The sequence below is a fragment of the Vipera berus genome (assembly GCF_964194415.1).
Source record: "Vipera berus genome assembly, chromosome: 1".
Lineage (NCBI taxonomy): Eukaryota > Metazoa > Chordata > Lepidosauria > Squamata > Viperidae > Vipera > Vipera berus.
In genome coordinates, this window is record NC_138202.1 from 362779608 (window position 1) to 362797578 (window position 17971).

At 58.4% G+C, this 17971-nt stretch overlaps 1 protein-coding gene across 2 annotated transcripts; it reads left to right on the top strand.

The window, feature by feature from the left end:
- The first annotated feature begins 3163 nt into the window (after positions 1–3163).
- PITPNA (phosphatidylinositol transfer protein alpha) lies at positions 3164–14290 on the top strand. 2 transcript variants are annotated; one of them, XM_081338654.1, is made up of 12 exons: positions 3164–3366; positions 4021–4051; positions 6479–6624; positions 7977–8068; positions 9407–9441; positions 10078–10152; positions 10627–10710; positions 11136–11213; positions 11463–11573; positions 11790–11912; positions 12018–12086; positions 12413–14290. In XM_081338654.1, exons 1-11 carry the CDS (start codon positions 3347–3349, stop codon positions 12063–12065), a joined length of 843 nt encoding a protein of 280 aa, XP_081194780.1. In that variant the 5' UTR covers positions 3164–3346; the 3' UTR covers positions 12066–12086; positions 12413–14290. The 2 variants fall into 2 exon arrangements, with proteins under 2 accessions (XP_081194780.1, XP_081194781.1); XM_081338655.1 differs by having other exon boundaries at positions 9407–9414.
- Positions 14291–17971: the final 3681 nt, after the last annotated feature.

Genomic DNA, 17971 nt, shown 5'->3' on the forward strand with positions numbered 1-17971 from the left:
GGGCCCACTGAGGGGCCAACAAGGCCAGATGGTGCAGCATTTAAACTGGCACTCCTGCCAAAGGTTCTGTCAAGCCAAGAGTGTGAGGAGGCTGGGCGGCATGTCTACAGCGGGCTCTGGCCCACTGGCTGCAGCTGTCACATTAATGCCTGACACAGCTGCAAGCGATGGGAAAGCAGCCTCTTGCAGATCCAGAGGCAACTGCTGGCCAACAGCAACTCCGATGCAAAGGGAAGCAACAAAGTGCAAGCCTCAGGGCCCACTAGCTGGACCCCCTCTACAGCGCCTGGGTGGAGCAGAGGGGGTCAAGAAGGGATGCTGGAGAAAGGTTCGAGCAGCCTTCTCCCAAGCCCAGCACGTGCACTGTGCCTACCCAGTCCCAGGTGAGGCTCTCCTCCACCATAACCCCACAGCGGCCTGGGATTAAATGCATCCCGGGGCTCTGCCAGCTTGCTTGGGAGAAGGACTGAGTGACACCGAAGTCAGTGGGTCTGTGCTGGCCCTCCGGGGCAGCTTCTGTATGCAGCGGCCAGGAGAGCCAGGCAGGACGCAGCCCCGAGGCCTAAGCCCTTGGCCCAGCTAAGAATTCCCTCTTCCTGAATTGGGCAAGGGGCTCCTCCGGCTTTCTTGAGGGAAGAAAGCGGGCCCCCACCCAGTAGTCCTGCAGGGTCCGATCCTCCCAGTCTGCTCAGCACCCCGTCAACAGGTCAGACGTGCATCCTGTCCCTGGGGCATGAAGAAGCTGCCCCATGGGTCTGCCCACTGTTGCTGAGGTAGGTGGAAGCTGGCTGAGAAGAGCTTTCCCTGTCCCTTGGTCAGGAGCCCCCTCCCTTCCAGAGGAGCGCCCTGCTGAGCCCAACCAGGCGGTGGCAGGTGCACATTCTGCCTGTGTGCCATCTTTGTGGAGGGCTGGATTGGCAGAGCCGGTTCCTCCTCGCCTCTCGTCACTTGGACTGGAACCTCAACCTCGTGTCAGGTAGTCTTTCAAAAGGCTGGTCCTCCCCCCCCCCCCAGTCACGGAGGCTTGGCTCTGCCCCCTCGGGCACAAGGCCTTCTCTTGTGGGAGGCCATCGCATTCTGGCTTCCAAAGAGCTTTTTGCATGGGCAGCCCTACAGTCCTAGAGGGGAAGCCACGTGGGGCCAGGCCCTTGTGTCTCTGATGCTGCAGGGGGAGAGTGGGGGCTATTCCAACTGCAGCCCCCTTCCCCCAGTTCAGGCTTGCCCTGCGCAGAGTTGCTTTCCTGGCCAGGCCAGGCCAGGAGATCCCTGCCTGCTAAGATCTCACCAAGGGGTCTGTGAATCTGGGGGCTTCTTCAGTGGCTTCTTCAGTGGCTCAGCAGCCACAGTGCCCCTTGCTGCTCCCTTACGCAGCCACCATCCTGGGTTGGGAGAAAGGCCTGAGGTGAACTTCAAAACTTCTATGGCCCCAGGATGCCACCCAAACCACTATACCACACTGCTCTGAGCAAACCTCTGCTCTACCAAGGACTGAATGTGGGTCAGCAGGCCTCTCCCCCGTCTGCCAAAGTGATTCAGCCTCAGCAGGCAAGCTCAGGAGATGCTCTGGGACCCCAACATAGCAAGCTACAGAGATTACAAGAATAACAATGGGAAGGCACTTGGAGGTCTTCTAGTCCAGCCCTCTGCTCAATGGACCCTATTCCATTCCGAACAAAAGCACTGTCCAGTCTATTCTTAAAAAACTGCAGTGTTCGAGCACTCACAACTTCCGAAGGCAAGCCGTTCCACTGATGCATTGTTCTCATTCTTCCTTAATTCCAGATTACTTCTCTCCTTGATTAGTTTCCATCCATTGCTTCTTGTCCTGCCCTCAGGTGCTTTGGAGAATAGGTGGACCCCCAACTCTTCTCTGTGACAACCCCTCAAATATTGGAAGACTGCTGTCACATCACCCCTGGTCCTTCTTTTCATCAAACTAGACATACCCAATTTTTGCAACCACTCATCGTATGATTTAGCCTCCAGTCCCCTGATCATCTTTGTTGCTCTTCTCTGCACTCTTCCTAGAGCCTCAACATCTTTTTTGTATCATGGTAACCAGACCTGAAGGCAGCATTCCCAGTGTGGTGTTATTAGCGCAGAACAAAGTGGTATCAACACTTCACGTGATTTTGATGCTGTCCCTCTGTTGACGCAGCCCAGGACTGCATTGGCCTTTTTGGCAGCTGCAGCAAACGTGCTGGTCCACGAGGACTCCTAGAGTCCTCCTGCAGTGGTTGCTCTTGGATGGTCCGTCGCTGGAGGCATTTAAGAAGACACTGGGCGGCCGCTGCTTTGAAATGGTATACGTTTCTTGCTCGAGCAGAGGGTTGGACTAGAAGACCTCCAAGGTCCCTTCCAATTCCGTTATTCTGTATCCTGCATCCTCTCCATCCCGAAGCCACCCTCTGGACACCCACCTTTTTTGAATTTCGGCACCCACCCGTGGACGGAAGACGCTTAGACATCAGGGGCGGGGGTAGAGTTACTTCCTGGGGTCAGAACTCTGCATTTACGTTACTACGGCTCAAGATAGCACTGGGCCTTTCGGCAGTTTGGTCGCCCTGCTGGCTCACGTTTGCCTCGCGGGCGGTAAGGGCGCCCAGATCCCGGTCATGGCGCCTGCCTTGCGAGGTAGACCAAAGCAGGAGACCGACTCCGCAGGGAGACCTCGCAAGTCTGCCGGTGCGCTCTCTTCGTCAGGGAATCTCCCTTCCCAGGACTCTGGGCCTTCCAAGCGGATCCTCGTGCGGGCCTTCGGGCCCTCCCCGAACTGTCCCCCCCCTCCCCGCCCAAGGAGCGCCGCGAGGCTCCCCCGGCCGGGCTCCGTCGGGGCTCCGGCAGGCCTGATTTGACCCGCGCGCAACTTCTGCCTCGCCGCGGCCTGCCTCGCGCTTCCCCCCGGCGCCTCATCCGACTCCGTTATACGGTCCGCGCCCGGAGAGCGTCCGGGGCCGCTCGCACACGCCGGAGGCGGCGAAGGGTCGCCCGGCGGGGCTCGCTCGGCAGTGCGGGACTTCGGGCAGCGCGGCCGCCGCTTCCTCCCCTCGCCGCGAGGCGGCGCTCGCCCGGCCCTCCCTTTCCCCGCCCGACGAGAGCCGGGACGGCGCCGCCCCCTCCGCGCGCGCCACGTCACGCGCCGGACGCCGCGCGGTGACGCAGCGCCGTTGCCGAGGAACGCCGCCCGGGGCGCCCGCCTCCCCTTCCCCCACGGAACCCCCAGCGCGGCGCCGGGGACGGAGGGAGGGCCCGCGGGGCGACGGACGGACGAGCGGAGCGCGGGCGGGGCGGCGGGGCAGCCAGCGGGCGGCGGGGCCGCGCCGGGGCCAGCGGAGCGGCGCCCGCCATGGTGCTCGTCAAAGAATAGTGAGCGAGTCGCGCCGCGGCGGCGGGGGGGGGGGGTCCCGCGGGGGGGGGCGGCTCGGCCGGGCTGGCGGCTTCCGTCCCGGGCCCGCAGGGGCGCCTCCCCCCCTCCCGCCGCCGGGCGCCGAGACGGGAAGCGGGGCTGGCGCGGCTCTCCGGCCAAGGACCCCTGAAGGTCCCGGCCCGGCCCGGGGGACGCGGCGCCCCTCCGGCTCCTGCCTGGCGGCCTCTCCAGCCTCCTTGGCCGCGGGGCCCCCCGCGTGGCCTCTGCGGGGCCGGGACTCTCCCGGGGGAGGGGGGGAAAGCCCGGGGCCCGCAGCGCGGTGGAGCTCGCCTGTCCGGCCCCTTCCGTCCCTCCCGCGGGGCTCCTCGGAAGCGCCGGCCCTTCCTTTCCCCCCTTCCTCCCCCCCCCCGCCCGGCGGTGCTGCTGCTGCTGCTGCTGCTGGGACCGGCCTTGCCCCGGGGGGGGGCGCTGGGGGGGCGAGAGCCGGATCCACCAAGGGCGCGGGGGGGGGGGGGAGGCGGCCGGGCCAGCGTCCTTTAAGCGAGCCCGTGGCCTCGTCCTGGGAGCCGGCGAAGAAGGTAGGTCGGCTGCGGATCTCTGGATCCCCTCTGGCAGCGAGGTCGTCTGACTGCCTTTCTTCTGCTCTCTTGCAGCCGGGTCGTTTTGCCTGTGTCGGTGGAGGAGGTAAGACTTTCGTGCCTCCCGCTTCTTTTGCTTGATTTTATTTTACTTATTAAACAAACTTATACGGCCACCCAACTCGTACACAGAGGACTCCGGTTGGCTTACGACGTTACAAAAACAACGTAAGAACTACCCCTCCCCCCCCCAACAACACAGTGGGATGGTGCCTTTGCTCCTTTTCATTGGGGGGGGATGCCCTCCTCAGCCCGAATATCTTCCTCCTCGTCTTCTTTCCATCTCGGTTGAAATTGTGGCTAGTGCCAAAGCTCAGACAAACGGGAGACCGTTATTCCACCCCTCCTTCCTCGCCAACCCTTCCAAGACCGCTAGCCAAGCTTGGGAGCTGGTTGCTAATGAACCGTCCCGCCTTCTGCCTTTGTAGGCAAGGAAGGCTCCCTCGGATGTAGTAGGGGAACTACTAGGAGTGGAGGTGGAAGGGGGTTGATGAATTCTTCAAGCAATTCCTAGCAATTTGGGGTGAAGTCCTGATACGCTTGTAGAAAGGGCAGTTCCGTTTGCCTGTCAGCCGCCTCGGGTTCATCTTCCGTTTTCCGTAATTTGCAGAAGTGTGATTGGCTTTCCTGCATGACAACTCTCTGCCCGAGTTTAATTTTTATTTGGGGGTGTTACTGTCACTTTGCAAGAATTGTACAACCTCTTACATTGGTTGAGTGTTTTCTTCCTTGAGCTTTTTTTATAGTTAGGAATGGGTTTGGAGGAAAGTTTGTGTGATACTTTTAGTATGAAAATTGGCTTCCTCAAAAAGCATTATAGTTCCTTTGTGGGACTTGCTTTTTCTCACGCACTGATTGTCAAAGGAAGCGGCCAGTAAACTTGAAGAATTCATTATCACGTGATCTGGGGATAACCTCTCACTGCAGTGGCTGTAAAAGGGGGTGGAAAATGGCTGGAGGACAGAGTCACGCACCCACCTTGAGGAAGCCTTTTTCTTACTGTTATTTTGTTCTGCCCCCCCTCCCCCCAAACCCTTTCTCTGATTTTGGCTCTTCAAGTATGTCAGGTATCCAAGCTGGGTGGAATGCAGGGGGATACCAGATAATGCATAACATGGTTAACATAGAAACAAGGAAAATAAACCAACTTTTATGAATAAGTAGCTTTCAAGCAAGCGCACTTCTGTATCCCATCAATACTAGTCCGCCCTGGCCTGGCAGTTGTTCTTAATCGTGCCTCCCTGGTGGGGAGATGTTGACTGTCTTTCCACCTGCACCTCTCAAGTCCCCTCTCCGACAACCCAACAACTCCGTGTTGTAACCCTTTGATTGACAGTGCCCTCCCAGTCATCGCCACAGAGTTGTCAGGTGTCTGGCTGTGTACTGCGGGATGGAGCGTCAGGCCTCCCGGTGCCAAGGCAGCTGCCGTGAGAGGCGCATGTGAGAAACGAAATGCTGGGCCTCGGCCCGAATCCCGTAGGGCTGCGCTTGTGCTCTTGTCTAGCCCTCCCCCTTTGCCCTTCCCCTGTGTTCGTGCACTCGTCTAGGATCAAGCTCCTCGCCACGGAAACCTTCCCATTCTTCTGGTCCTCCAGATTGTGCCCTGAGGTGCTCAACCACGGCCTTCAAATATGTGTTGACTACAGTGTACATAATCCCTGGCTGCCATTGGAGGAAGTCCACCAGTTCTGGAAGGCCCTGGGTTATCCAATCCCACTGTCCAGGAGTTGTGGACTTTCTTGGCGCCCAGGCTGGGGGTGCAGCTAGGACTGCAGGCTCTTTGACGCTGCAGGGCCCACAGTTGCTCCAGAGATGACTCCACAGGGTACCGCTGGTGCTGCCTACGCCAGTCGAGGCAAAGTAGCATCCTCTGTGGCAGAGCAGTTGTGAACAACTGTGGGGGAGAAGCGGGCAGCCCCAACTGCCCTTTAAAGGCCTGGCTAGTGAAAAGGAGTCTGGGGTGCTGACCCTTGTGGGCTTCCCCTTCGGCCTCACTCCCCCACAGGGAGCCTGGGCTAAGGTGGCCCCAGGAGATCCGCATGGGGGAGCCATCTCAGTGACCAGCAACTGGTCCTCTTCAGGCCTAAACTGTACCTCGCAGAGGGAGAGGAGGAGGAGGAGGAGCGCTGGGCGGTCAGTTCCCATGGAAACCTCTGCTCTTAAGCCCCGATGCCCTCCACATGGCCTTGGAGCTCTCGCGCAGGGCTGGGGATACCAGAGCCCTGCAAAGGGGGTGCAGAATACAGCTCAGGCAGAGCTCCCAGCACCCCCAGTGGCACTGCAGCCATTCGCTGGCCCAAAACTGCAGGATCCCACCCTGCATGTGCTTTGCTCCCCCCGTTAGCACTCCAGACCCTCCGGGGAGCGCACCTCGGATGTGAGCGCCAGGTCCCCAGCCTGCTTGCTGGCTCGCTCTGTGTCCAGCCCTCCTGTCTGCAGGCCTCTTAACAGTGCCGTGTCTTCCCTCCTCCAGTACCAAGTGGGGCAGCTGTACTCCGTTGCTGAGGCCAGCAAGAACGAAACTGGCGGGGGCGAAGGGGTGGAAGTGCTGGTGAACGAGCCCTACGAGCGAGACGGAGAGCGGGGGCAATACACCCACAAGATATACCATTTGCAGAGGTAGGTGCGCCCCCCCCAGGGAAAGGCCCGTGTGTGTTTGTGTACAAAAAGAGCCAAATCCAAAAAAAGCTGGGAGATTCCTGGATGTTTGGCATTCACACAAATCAGCCATCAATGCTTACCAAAGGATAAACTACATTTACCTGACATTTACCTGACATAAAAAAGGCTGAGCGCCAAAGAATGGAGGCCTTTGAACTCTGGTGCTGGAGAAGACTCCTGCGAGTCCCTTGGACTGCAAGGCGATCAAACCGGTCAGTCCTAGAGGAGATCAACCCTGACTGCTCTTTAGAAGGCCAGATCCTGAAGTTGAAACTGAAATACTTTGGCCACCTAATGAGAAGGAAGGACTCACTGGAGAAGAGCCTAACGCTGGGAAAGGTTGAGGGCGAGAGAAGAAGGGGACGACAGAGAAGGAGGTGGCTGGATGGAGTCACTGAAGCAGGAGGCCTGAGCTTAAATGAACTCCAGAAGATGGTAGAGGACAGGAAGGCCTGGAGGAACGTGGTCCATGGGGTCGCGATGGGTCGGACACGACTTCGCAGCTAACAACAACCTGACATTCAAAAGAGACAATAAAAAAACCAGAAAGCAACTAAGAAAGCCATCCCTCCAGCAGCCAGAATTCAAATAAGCAAGGATCCACACCAGACAAGCCATCAGGCAAAAAGCAGTAATCAAGGAATCACCAAGGAGGAAATCAACCCATCTCAACCCCCCCCCCAAAAAAAACCCCACAACTCTGGCTGAGCAAGCACAGGCATCAGATCTCCCCTCTCCCCCCACTCGCTCTACATCGGTGATGTTCCCTGGTTGGGTAATAAAATGTTTGCAAGGGCAACCCAGAGCACCAAGGCCTCCACAGGTCCTCCCTGAGCTACGGAGAGTCTCCCGCTGGAACCGGGGCCTTTGTTCTAAGGGATCCCCCAGGCTTTCCCTCTGTGGCGAGCAAACCTCTGAAGCAGTGGCCACTGGTCCTGCCCACCTCCGCTGCTGCTGGGTCCCAGCTACTCTTCCTGTTCCTACGAAGACAGCCCGCTGGTTAGGATCGAGGAAGGGGCTGGAGGTTTGGTGGTTGGGGCGTGCCCTTCCGTCCCTAGGAAATCCTTTTGGCCCAACGACATTGGGGAAGGCAGGGTGGCACCCGTGTGCCTGCCTGTCAGGGAGGAGCTGGCATTGCCCTGGGCCAGTCGGGAAAAAATCCCCTCTGCTTCTGGAAACCTTGCTTAGTCTTGAACCCTGAACCGCCACAGTCACTGGCAGCAGAGAGAAGAGCAGGATGAACCCATTGGCAGGACGTTCTGCTGGGACACATCGGCGCCCTCTGACCTCTCCTCTCCTTTGTCCTGCAGCAAAGTCCCTCCCTTCGTACGGATGCTGGCCCCTGAGGGCGCCCTGGACATTCACGAGAAGGCCTGGAACGCCTACCCTTTCTGCCGGACCGGTGAGTTCTGCCAGGGCAGCAGCCTCTGCCTTACCCCACCTGCCTTTCCTCAGGGGGGGGACTGGAGTTAGGAAAGTGTCCCGCACGGGTCTGCTCCCGGCAGCTGCTCGGTGCTCTGAGCTGCTTCAGAGAATTTCCAAGGCTCAGGCTCGGCCACTCTTCTGCCCCCTCGGGGAGGGAGGAAAGCCTTGGCCAGGGGGGACGGTACTGTTTCAGGGGGCAGCCTGGCCATTTTCGCCGCCCGTGTCCTCCTGGGCAGCCCAGAAGCAGCTTCTGGGCCTAGGCCCGGCTGCCCTGCAGGAGCCCCTGAGCTCAGTCCGTCTGAGCTGGTGGAGCATCCACCGCCCAACGATCCTTCCCTGCACAGCTAACCTGCCGCTGGGGCCGAGCTCTGCGCCTGCCCTGGCCCTTCCTCCGCCACACTGCCTGGCTTGCTTGGGCTGCTTGAGGCCCTGAAGTGGGAGCCGGGTCCTTGGGAGGAAGGTGCAGGGGCCACGTTCCATCGGGAGCCACTGCAGGAGATGGAGGCTGGGTCCCGGGCTGGGCGGACTGCAGGTCTGCCTGGAAGCTGCTGCCGTGCTGCTCGCTGGTCATTTGGCCTCCACCCCTGCTTTCCAGGGTGTCCTGGGCCTTTGAGACGCCCAAGCTGCCTGCACCTCCTGGGAGGCAGGGCCCCTGCGTGGCTGCTGTGTCTGAGCCCTGAGTGGGAGGGCCGCCTTGCTGCAGCTGCGGCTGCTGCTATGACGGGGTCCTCTCCTGCAAAAAGCGGGGTTACGGAAGCTGCCACCCTGCCCTCATTAATCGTGGAGCCTGGCAATGGGGCATCCGGTTACTGCCCAGCGCACCCTGGGCTGTGTTACCCACCGGTTAGGAGTGAAGGAGGGACAGGGCTGTGTCTGGGGGGTGGGGGGTGTCAGGGAGAAGAGCTCTGCTGGTGTTGGCCCTTTTCTGAACGGGGGTGGAATGGATCCAAACCCGGCAGTTGCCCCTGGGGCCAGGCAGCACCAGAGCATGGCAGAAGGGCAGAGGTGTTCGGGGGGGGGGGATTGGATAGCGCACTACCAACTGGATGGGTGGGACCTCAGTTGTGCCTGCCCTGTGGGGGCTGGTGGAGGGTGGCCTTAAAATAGGCATCCTTGTGCGAGGTGCTCCCTGGCAGCCCCCCACCCCATGGGGTGCTCAAGCTGTGTGGGGGGACGCGGCAGAGCTCCTTGCTGCAAGAGGAGAAGGTGGGGGCTCTGGGCTCGGTACTGCTGTTGGGGGGGCAGGCCGGGAGCAGTGGCTGCATCCCTGATTAAAGCTCTTGTCTTTCTTTCCATGTCTCGGCTTTTGGAGCAGTTATAACAGTAAGTAGAGCTTCCAGCCCCTGTCGGGTAAGTGGCTGGACTGCCAGGGACGTGCCAGCCGGTCATTTTCATGGTCTGGGTAAGGCAGGGCTCCCTTTTGGGTCTGGGGGCCCCAGAACCGAGGGCCAGAGAGCTTTCGCAAAATTTGCTTATCTATCAGTTGGGCCACCTCACTCCTTAAGGTGATCCTTGGTGCTCTGGGGCCATGGGCAGCTCTCGGGGAAGCTCCTTTGGATCCCCTCGGAAGGCTTGTGAGGCGAGAAGGGGAGGAGTGCCAGTTTTATTATTATTATTCATCCTGATTTCCTTCCACGGATTTTCCTGTCCCTGTCCTTCGCATACCTCCAGGCTCTTGGGCCCTCTAGAGCCTGCCAGCCCTCTGCCGGCCGCCTCTTCCCATCTCCGGAGCCCCTCATTGGGCTCATCTCTTCTTAGAGCCCCGGTGGGCCTGCCCGGCAGCCCTGCTCTCGCCCTGGGGCCTCAGCTGGCTCTTGGCTGGGGGGGGGGCAGAGCAAGGCCTCTGCAGCCTGGATCCGGTGCCCCGTTCGTTCCTGCTCTCAAGCCGGAGAGGTGCTCCCGAGCCAGGGCAGTTGCGGGTCCGACGGTGGTTGCAGGCCTTGTGTCTGCTTCCCAGCTGAGGGAACCTCCTCCTCTTCTCGGCAGAACGAGTACATGAAGGATGATTTTCTGATCAAAATTGAAACCTGGCACAAAGCAGATATGGGCATGCAGGAGAATGTAAGTGTGCTGGACAGGGACGTGGGGGAGAGATCTTGTCTTTTCATTGCTGTTGCACTGGGGACACCCCCCCTCCAGTGGCTCTTCTGGAAGGAGCGGGGGGCGGCGGAGGAGTGGGACAGGTGGTCCATTGCCATATTCCACACACACACACACACACCCGGCTCATGAGTTCACAGTCCTGATGGGTTTTCAGTGTCCTTCAGTCAGGTCCTCCCCCCCCCCCCCCCGCATCCCCATCCCCGGCCTGCCCTTTGGAGGGAGGAAAGGGGCCACACAACACCCGGCTGCCCTTTCTAAAGTGTTGACTCCGTCAGCTTCAATAGCAGATTGTTCTTGCATGTTTTTCTTGAGGAATTCTTTTGCAACTGCCCCCGCCCCCAAATAAATTCACTTTCAGGGATGTCCTGAAAAAGCTGCGGCGGAGGAGAGCCTTAGACGTAGACTGAAACCTGCCCCTCCTTGTTCCTGCAGGTCCATAAACTGGATCCTGAGGAGTGGAAGAATGTGGAGGCCGTTTACATAGACATTGCGGACCGGAGCCATGTGCTTTCCAGGGTAGGGCAGCAGGGGGAAGGGCCGGACCGGGGGTGAGGTGGAGGATGGTCACCTGCCTGGCTGGAGTCTCTGACGTGCCCTGGGAGGCCACTCGCTGGCGGTAGCAGGACTGGAGTTGAGAAGGGGATCTCTGCTGGCTTGAAATCCTGGGGGGGGGGGGGTGTATACCTTTGGGGGAGCTAAAAAGGGGCGGGGGGTTGGAAGGCCTCTGTCCCATTCCACATGGCTTTACTGGCATGGAACCCGCAGCCCCACCAGGCTGGAGGGCAGAGAGCAGCAGAGACTGGGAGGGAGGGAGGGCCCACCGGGGAAGGAGGGCGGGGAGCGATTCCTCCTGAGAGGTGCCTCAGAACCTGGAACCATGGGATGGAGGGGAGGGGCCTTCTCTTTCCGTAACCTTCCGGTTCCACTCTTGTCCAACACAGGATTATAAGCCAGATGAAGACCCAGCGAAATTTAAATCAGTCAAGACTGGCCGTGGCCCTCTGGGCCCCAACTGGAAGGTAGGAGCCTCCCTTGCTTGCTGCAGGCGGCTCTGCTGCCTCTCTCGGGGCATGCCAGGCACTGAGCAGGGCTGAGATGGAGGGGAGTCGGCCAAGGGGGTCCCCCGGGACCTGCCTCGCACCAAGGTTGCCCTCAGGGCAGCTGGGGTCCTGTTTGCCCAGGGCACCCCAGGTAGATCTGGGGAGAAGGGTGGCTGCCCTGGCTGTGGCAACTCCGCCTGAACGGCCGGTGGCCTTTGGTCTTTTCAGAAGGAGCTGGGCAAGCAGGCCGAATGCCCGTACATGTGTGCTTACAAGCTGGTCACGGTCAAATTCAAGTGGTGGGGTCTGCAGAACAAAATCGAGAACTTTATTCAGAAGGTGAGCAGAGTTTGCGGCAGGGGGCTACCGGCGGCTCCCCAGCGGCATTTGTGCAGGGGCTGCACGCCTGGGCCGCGTGGGGATGCTCGGAGGCGTCGCTTCCGGCCCTTCGGGAGGGCGAAGCGGTTGCTGGGGATAGGCGGAGAGTGCGGCATCCCTTGCCGTGTCTGGCCGTGGAGAGACTTTTCAGCTTTGCTTTGTTTTGTTTTCTTGCAGCAAGAGAGGCGGCTTTTTACGAATTTCCACCGGCAGCTGTTCTGCTGGCTGGATAAATGGGTCGACCTGACCATGGAGGACATTCGCCGGATGGAGGACGAGACGAAGAGGCAGCTGGATGAGGTGAGCGCTTCAGGGAACCCCCTGTGGTGGGCCAGCGGACTTCCCTCCGTCTCGCCCACCTGTCCGAGGACTGGAGGTGAACAGCCTTTCTTTTCCCTGCCGCAGATGAGAGAGCGAGACCCTCTGAAAGGCATGTCGGCTGCAGACGAGTAGCCTGGATTCCTTCACCACACGGTAGGCGGCCCGTAGCGTCCCAGGCTCTCCTCCAGGGTAGGGAAGAGGAGCTGCACGGGGTGGGCTAACCGTGCTGTTTCTATGGAATCGGACCCAGGATTTTGAAACACAAATTTCCAAGGACTCCAGGTGGAGGAGAGGCCGTAGGGCTCAGCGGGGGGCTGGCAAGGCTGCTGCCACCCTGGGTGTCTGCAGCTGCAGCTGTCACCCTCGGGTCAGGACCAGGCAGAGTCCAAGGCATTTGAAGCACCAGCAGCAGCTTGGCGGTGCCACTCGGCCGGCTGTTCAGCCCCTGGTCCACTCACATTCCTTCTCTCACCCTCCAGTTTGCGAGTGGGTCTCCGGGAAGGCCCAGGAACTCCACCCTCCTGACCAACGGACCGTCTCTGGACATTCAAGCCCTCCTCCTCCAGTCGGCCGGCAACTTCTGCCTCCTTTGCTAATTCTAGTTGCCCTTGATCTAGTGAGCAAATCCTTTGGTCCTGAGCGCCCGGGCCGTGGTGCCCAGGGAAGAGGCGGCCCGTCGGGACAGCTGCTTCTGTGACCACCCCCTTTCCCTGGGAGGTGCACACACCGGTTCTCATGTGACTGTTTGATTTCCAAGTGGCAGGTTTTGTTGAAGTTGTCTCGTGATGTGGTGATTTAGAGTTCCTTGGTCCCTGCCTCTGTTTCCCCTCTTCTGAGTCTTGGGATGGTGGTCCACTTGTGGAGACAGGAGCTCTCGGCCCTGAGCGCCACAAAGTCCCGGGTCTGGAAGCCTTTTTTCTCTGTCAAGAATATTCTTGTCTTGGGTGCGTCTCTGGTCTCTCTCGGCACAGGCGTTGCTGCTGGCAGACGGTTGCCCCAATCACCTTGTGGTCTCTGCTCCTTACCCCACTCCTGGCCTGAGGCTGCTGCTGCTGCTACTGCTGCTTTGGGGCTGTGTGTCCTGGAGCCCAGGAACAACAGTGGAAGCCCCTCTCCACGCTGAGAGTGGGGGGGGGGGTCTCACTCCTCTTTTCCGGGATTGCCTGAATTGGGGCTTGTGGTCCCCGAGCCCAGCCCTGGGGCTGGACTCCCCTTCAGACAATCACGTGTGCCCACCGCAGTGGCGATCCTCTCCCTGCCTCCCCTTCCGCAGCTAGGCCTGGGGGAAGGTTAGAGTGGGCTTTGGGGAGGGGAGAGGCTGCCCTCCTGCTCTCCCCCATTCCCTGCCAGCCGATTCCTTCCTTGCCTTTAAGTGCAATAAGCAAGTCTGTTCTGCTGCGGCCAAAGGCGGTCTTCCTCGGCAGGGCCTTTGTGGTGAGCCGAAAGGGCTTTTCAGGAAGTTGGCTGTTTTTGGGCTAAAGTGGGGACGGAATGTCCCTGGCCAGCCAGGCCAAGTCCTTTGGGATCCGGCTGTGTCCCAGTAGTCCTCCCTCTCCTCTGAGGCACGCGGGTGCCGAGTAATCCTCTCTCCTCCAAAATGCAGAACTACAATACAGAGAATTATTGTGTGGCTAAGAGGATCTGCTCAAACACGTTACTGTTCCCACTCCTGCTTAAAAGATTTGGGTTTAACTCGGAGGCTTTCTCTGGGAACAGATGGTGACATTTTGAGGATGGGGGAGAGAATTAAAACGACTCTGGCAAAAGGCAAGAATTCTTATTAAAACATTAATTTCCTTACTTAGCAGCAAGAGATGTGCAGACACACACACACACACACTGCGTGTCCTGCATTGGAGTTGACCCAGTGCGCCCCTCCCCACCTGCAGCTGAGGCTCCTGCAGAGCCCCCTGTTCCCCATTGGCAGTGACGACTGCCCGCATCACCCCCCACCCTTGTTTCCTGCCGAGGGGAGCGAGTGGCGATGGAGGCCAGCGCAGCTGAAGCTGCTCCCGTGCGTTGCGTCTGGCTTCGTGCTCCAGAGGGGCTCCTGACGGGGGCTACGGGCCGAGCGCGGAGACGCTTTGCCTTGTCATGGCCGAAGCTCTGGTGGGCAAACACGCCCTCCCCATCTTAGCATGCTCTTGTTTCCTTCACTTTCTTTTCTGCCGAACCTGCAAGGACTCCCTGACCGGTCCAGCTGGTTCCCTGTGCTGTTCGTTTCTACGGCATCCGCTCCGTAGGATAGGTTAGATGATCTCCGTTGTTCCTTTACTGTGAGTTGTGCCTTTTTTTGGTCTCCCAATCTTCCAATACAGGCCTATTGGAAATAACTCTTAATAAAATCATAGACAGAAGAGCCCCGTGACTGAGCTTTTATTCCGAATACCTGGGGAAATCTGGGAAATGGGAAATTCAATCTGTTCCTTACCCCTTTAGCTACCTTTCTCATATTAACTTCCAATAATCAATTACAGTGACAGCGGGGAAGTCTTATTTATTTATTTATTTATTTATTTATTTATTTATTTATTTATTGAATTTATATACCGCCCTATTCCTGAAGGACTCAGGGCGGTTCACAGGGCAAGTTAAAAACAATACAAAAAGAAAGAATAAAATACAGTTAAATTAATACAAGCCCACAAAATTAAGATAACATTAAAATTGAAATTTAAAATTAATTTAATTTAGTTTAATTTAATTTAAAATCCCTCAGTCCACGCCGGACAATTTAAACAACCAGGTTTTTAAGTCCCGGCGAAACAAGCGAAGGTCGGGGGCAGTCCGAAGTTCCATCGGCAGTTCGTTCCAAAGGGCGGGCGCACCCACAGAGAAGGCCCTCCCCCTGGGAATCACCCGCCGGCAATCTCTAACCGGCGGAACCCTAAGGAGGCCCTCCCTGTGGGCGCGCACAGGACGATGGGAAGCTGATGCTGGCAGCAGGTGCTCCGTAAGGTAATCCGGACCCATGCCATTTAGGGCTTTATAGGTCATCACCAGCACCTTGAATCTCACCCGGAGGGCAACTGGAAGCCAATGCAGCTTGTGGAGAAGAGGTGTTACATGACGCGCAGCTGCATTCTGCACCAGCTGAAGCCTCCAAGTGGTCCTCAAGGGCAGCCCCATGTAGAGAGCATTGCAGTAGTCTAACCGGGAGGTCACGAGTGACTGTGCATAGGGCATCTCGGTCCAGATAGGGCCGCACCAGGCGAACCTGGGCGAAAGCCCCCCTGGTCACGGCTCCTATATGATCTTCCAAACTGAGCCGTGAATCCAGGAGGTCGCCCAAGTTATGAGCCCTATCGACGGGGGGTAACACCTCACTCCTCATCATTAAAGATGGAGAAGAATGGTTCACTCGAGATGCCAGTATGCACAGCCACTCAGTCTTGGCAGGATTGAGTTGGAGCCTGTTTCTCCCCATCCAAACCCGAACCGCCTCCAGGCAACGGGACATCACATCGAGGGCATCACTGAGTTGGTTCGGGGTGGAAACAAAAAGTTGAGTATCATCAGCTGATGATACCCCACCCCGAAACCACGAATGATCTCACCCAGCGGCTTCATATAGATGTTGAACAGGAGGGGAGAGAGGACCGACCCCTGAGGAACTCCACAAACGAGAGGCCTTGGGGCGGACCTCTGCCCTCCCGTCAACACCGACTGCGAACGGCCCAGGAGGTAGGAGGAGAACCACCGTAAAACAGTGCCCCCCACTCCCAACCCCCTGAGGCGTCGCAGCAGGATACCATGGTCGATGGTATTAAAAGCCGCTGAGAGATCTAATAGGACTAGGACAGAGGAGCAACCCCTGTCCTGAGCCCGCCAGAGATCATTCATCAGCGCGACCAATGCCGTCTCCGTGCTGTACCCGGGCCTGAAGCCCGATTGGTACGGGTCAAGATAATCAGTTTCCTCCAGGAACAGAGGAAGCTGATGCGCTACCACACTCTCAAGAACCTTCGCCAAAAAGCGAAGGTTGGAGACCAGACGATAGTTATTCAAAATAGCTGGATCCAGGGCAGGCCTCTTGAGAAGGGGTCTCACCACCGCCTCCGTCAAGGCGGCAGGGAAGACACCCTCACTCGAAGCAGATATCACTGCCTGGAACCAGCCTCGTGTCCCCTCCTGAGCTGAATAAACCAGCCAGGAGGGGCACGGGTCCAATAAACAGGTGGTAGAGCTCAGCCTCCCCATAATCCTGTCCACCTCCTTGGGAGTCACAGGATCAAACTCAGTCCAGATAATACTACTCTCAAGACCGCTCGATTCCCCCCCATCAGACTCTGCCCAGTCAGAGTCCAAACCGGTCCGAATCTGAGCAATTTTGTCCACCAGATGCTGGCTAAACTCCTCGGCCTGCCCCTGTAAGGGCTCCTCCCTCACCTCCTGATTAAGGAGGGAACGAGTTACCCTAAACAGGGCGGCCGGGCGATTTTCTGCAGATGCGATGAGGGCAGCGAAGTAATTAGACTTCGCCGTCCTCATCGCCGCGAGATAAGACCTAGTAAAAGATCTTAGTCGCAATCGGTCAGATTCAGACCGGCTAGATCTCCAACAGCTCTCCAGACTCCATCTCCAACGCTTCATCTCCCAGAGCTCCACAGAAAACCATGGAGCCCATCGGGATCTGCGCCGGGTCAGGGGTCACAAGGGTACAACACGGTCAAGTGCCTCGGTGGCAGCCCTCTCCCAAGCCTCCACCAAGGCATCGGCCGGGCTGTGAGGGAGATAGGTATAGACCCAAGTACCGTCTGGAACCGTTCTGGATCCATTAGGCGTCTGGGGCAGAACCACCTGGTCGGCTCCGCAGCCCAGCAGCGAGGGGTAGCGTATCGGAAGACCATGATCGGACCATGACAGGGAGACAATATTTGGCGAGCCCCCTCCCAGATCATCAAACCACTGCCCAGATAGGAAAACCAGGTCGAGAGTGTGACCCCCTCCGTGGGTCGGACCCTGAATTATCTGGGTCAGGTCCATGGCCGTCATGGAGGCCATGAACTCCCGAGCTAACTCTGACGACCCGCCCAGGTACTGGTCCGCAAATCGGGGGGCTGGGGACCTGTTCTAGCCCATGCCCTGGTCAAGCAAGGGACCCTATACCATTTCAAATGCCCGTCCAATCTCTTCTTAAAAGCCTCCAGTGATGGAGCACCCATCAACTTCTGAAGGCAAGCCATTCCACTGGTTAATTCTTCTCTGTCGAGAGATTTCTCCTTCCTTCTAGGTTGCTTCTCTCCTTGATTAGTTTCCATTCGTTGCTTCCTGTACTGCCTTCTGGTGTTTTGGAGAATAGGCTGACCCACCTCTTCTTTGTGGCAGCCCCTCAAGCATTGGAAGACTTGCTATCATATCACCCCTAGTTCTTGTTAAACGAGGCATACCCAATTTCTGCCACCGTTCTTCATTATGTTTTAGCCTCCAGTCCACCGAGCATCTTTGTTGCTCTTCTCTGCACTCTTAAATCTCCTCATCTTGTTATCTTGTGGTGACAAAAACTGGATTCAGTCTACCAGTCACAGCAGCAGTGGGAAAGAATCGGGCAAAGGAGACGCGTTCTCCCTCTCCCCCCTCCGAACACAGCAGGGACTGAAGCCAAAGATTTCAAATGTACTATATACCGCTTGCATGGCTCCCCTCGCGTTTGATGGATACCACGTCCCCAACCTTTCTGGCACGAGGGGCCGGTTTTTGAAGAAAAACATGCCTTCCAACGGGGGGTGGGGGCAGGCAGGGGCGACTGAGATCCCGCACATGCACGGATGAAAGTTTGCCAGCCGCTTCGCACGGCCCGGTTCTTAACAGGCCGCGGACCGGTAGCAGTCGGCAACCCGGGGGGGGGGGAGGGGGGGCGGCGGCTGCGGGTGAAAAGGGCGGGCCTTGCAGCCTCTTCCTCCGCAGGGCGGGGGCGGGGGAGCCACGGGCAAGGCAGGGGACGGACGGTCCTGGCTATGCAATGACCGTCGTGTGACGGAGAGGCTGCAACGGGTCACCGGGTGGGCGGTCGGTAAGCCAGGATTGCCAGTGCCGCC

Coding starts and splice junctions, on each gene's coding strand:
- PITPNA (XM_081338654.1), top strand. CDS start 3,347: ATGGTGCTCGTCAAAGAATA. Junction 3,367..4,020: donor ATGGTGCTCGTCAAAGAATA/GTGAGCGAGTCG, acceptor GCTCTCTTGCAG/CCGGGTCGTTTTGCCTGTGT. Junction 6,625..7,976: donor AAGATATACCATTTGCAGAG/GTAGGTGCGCCC, acceptor TTTGTCCTGCAG/CAAAGTCCCTCCCTTCGTAC.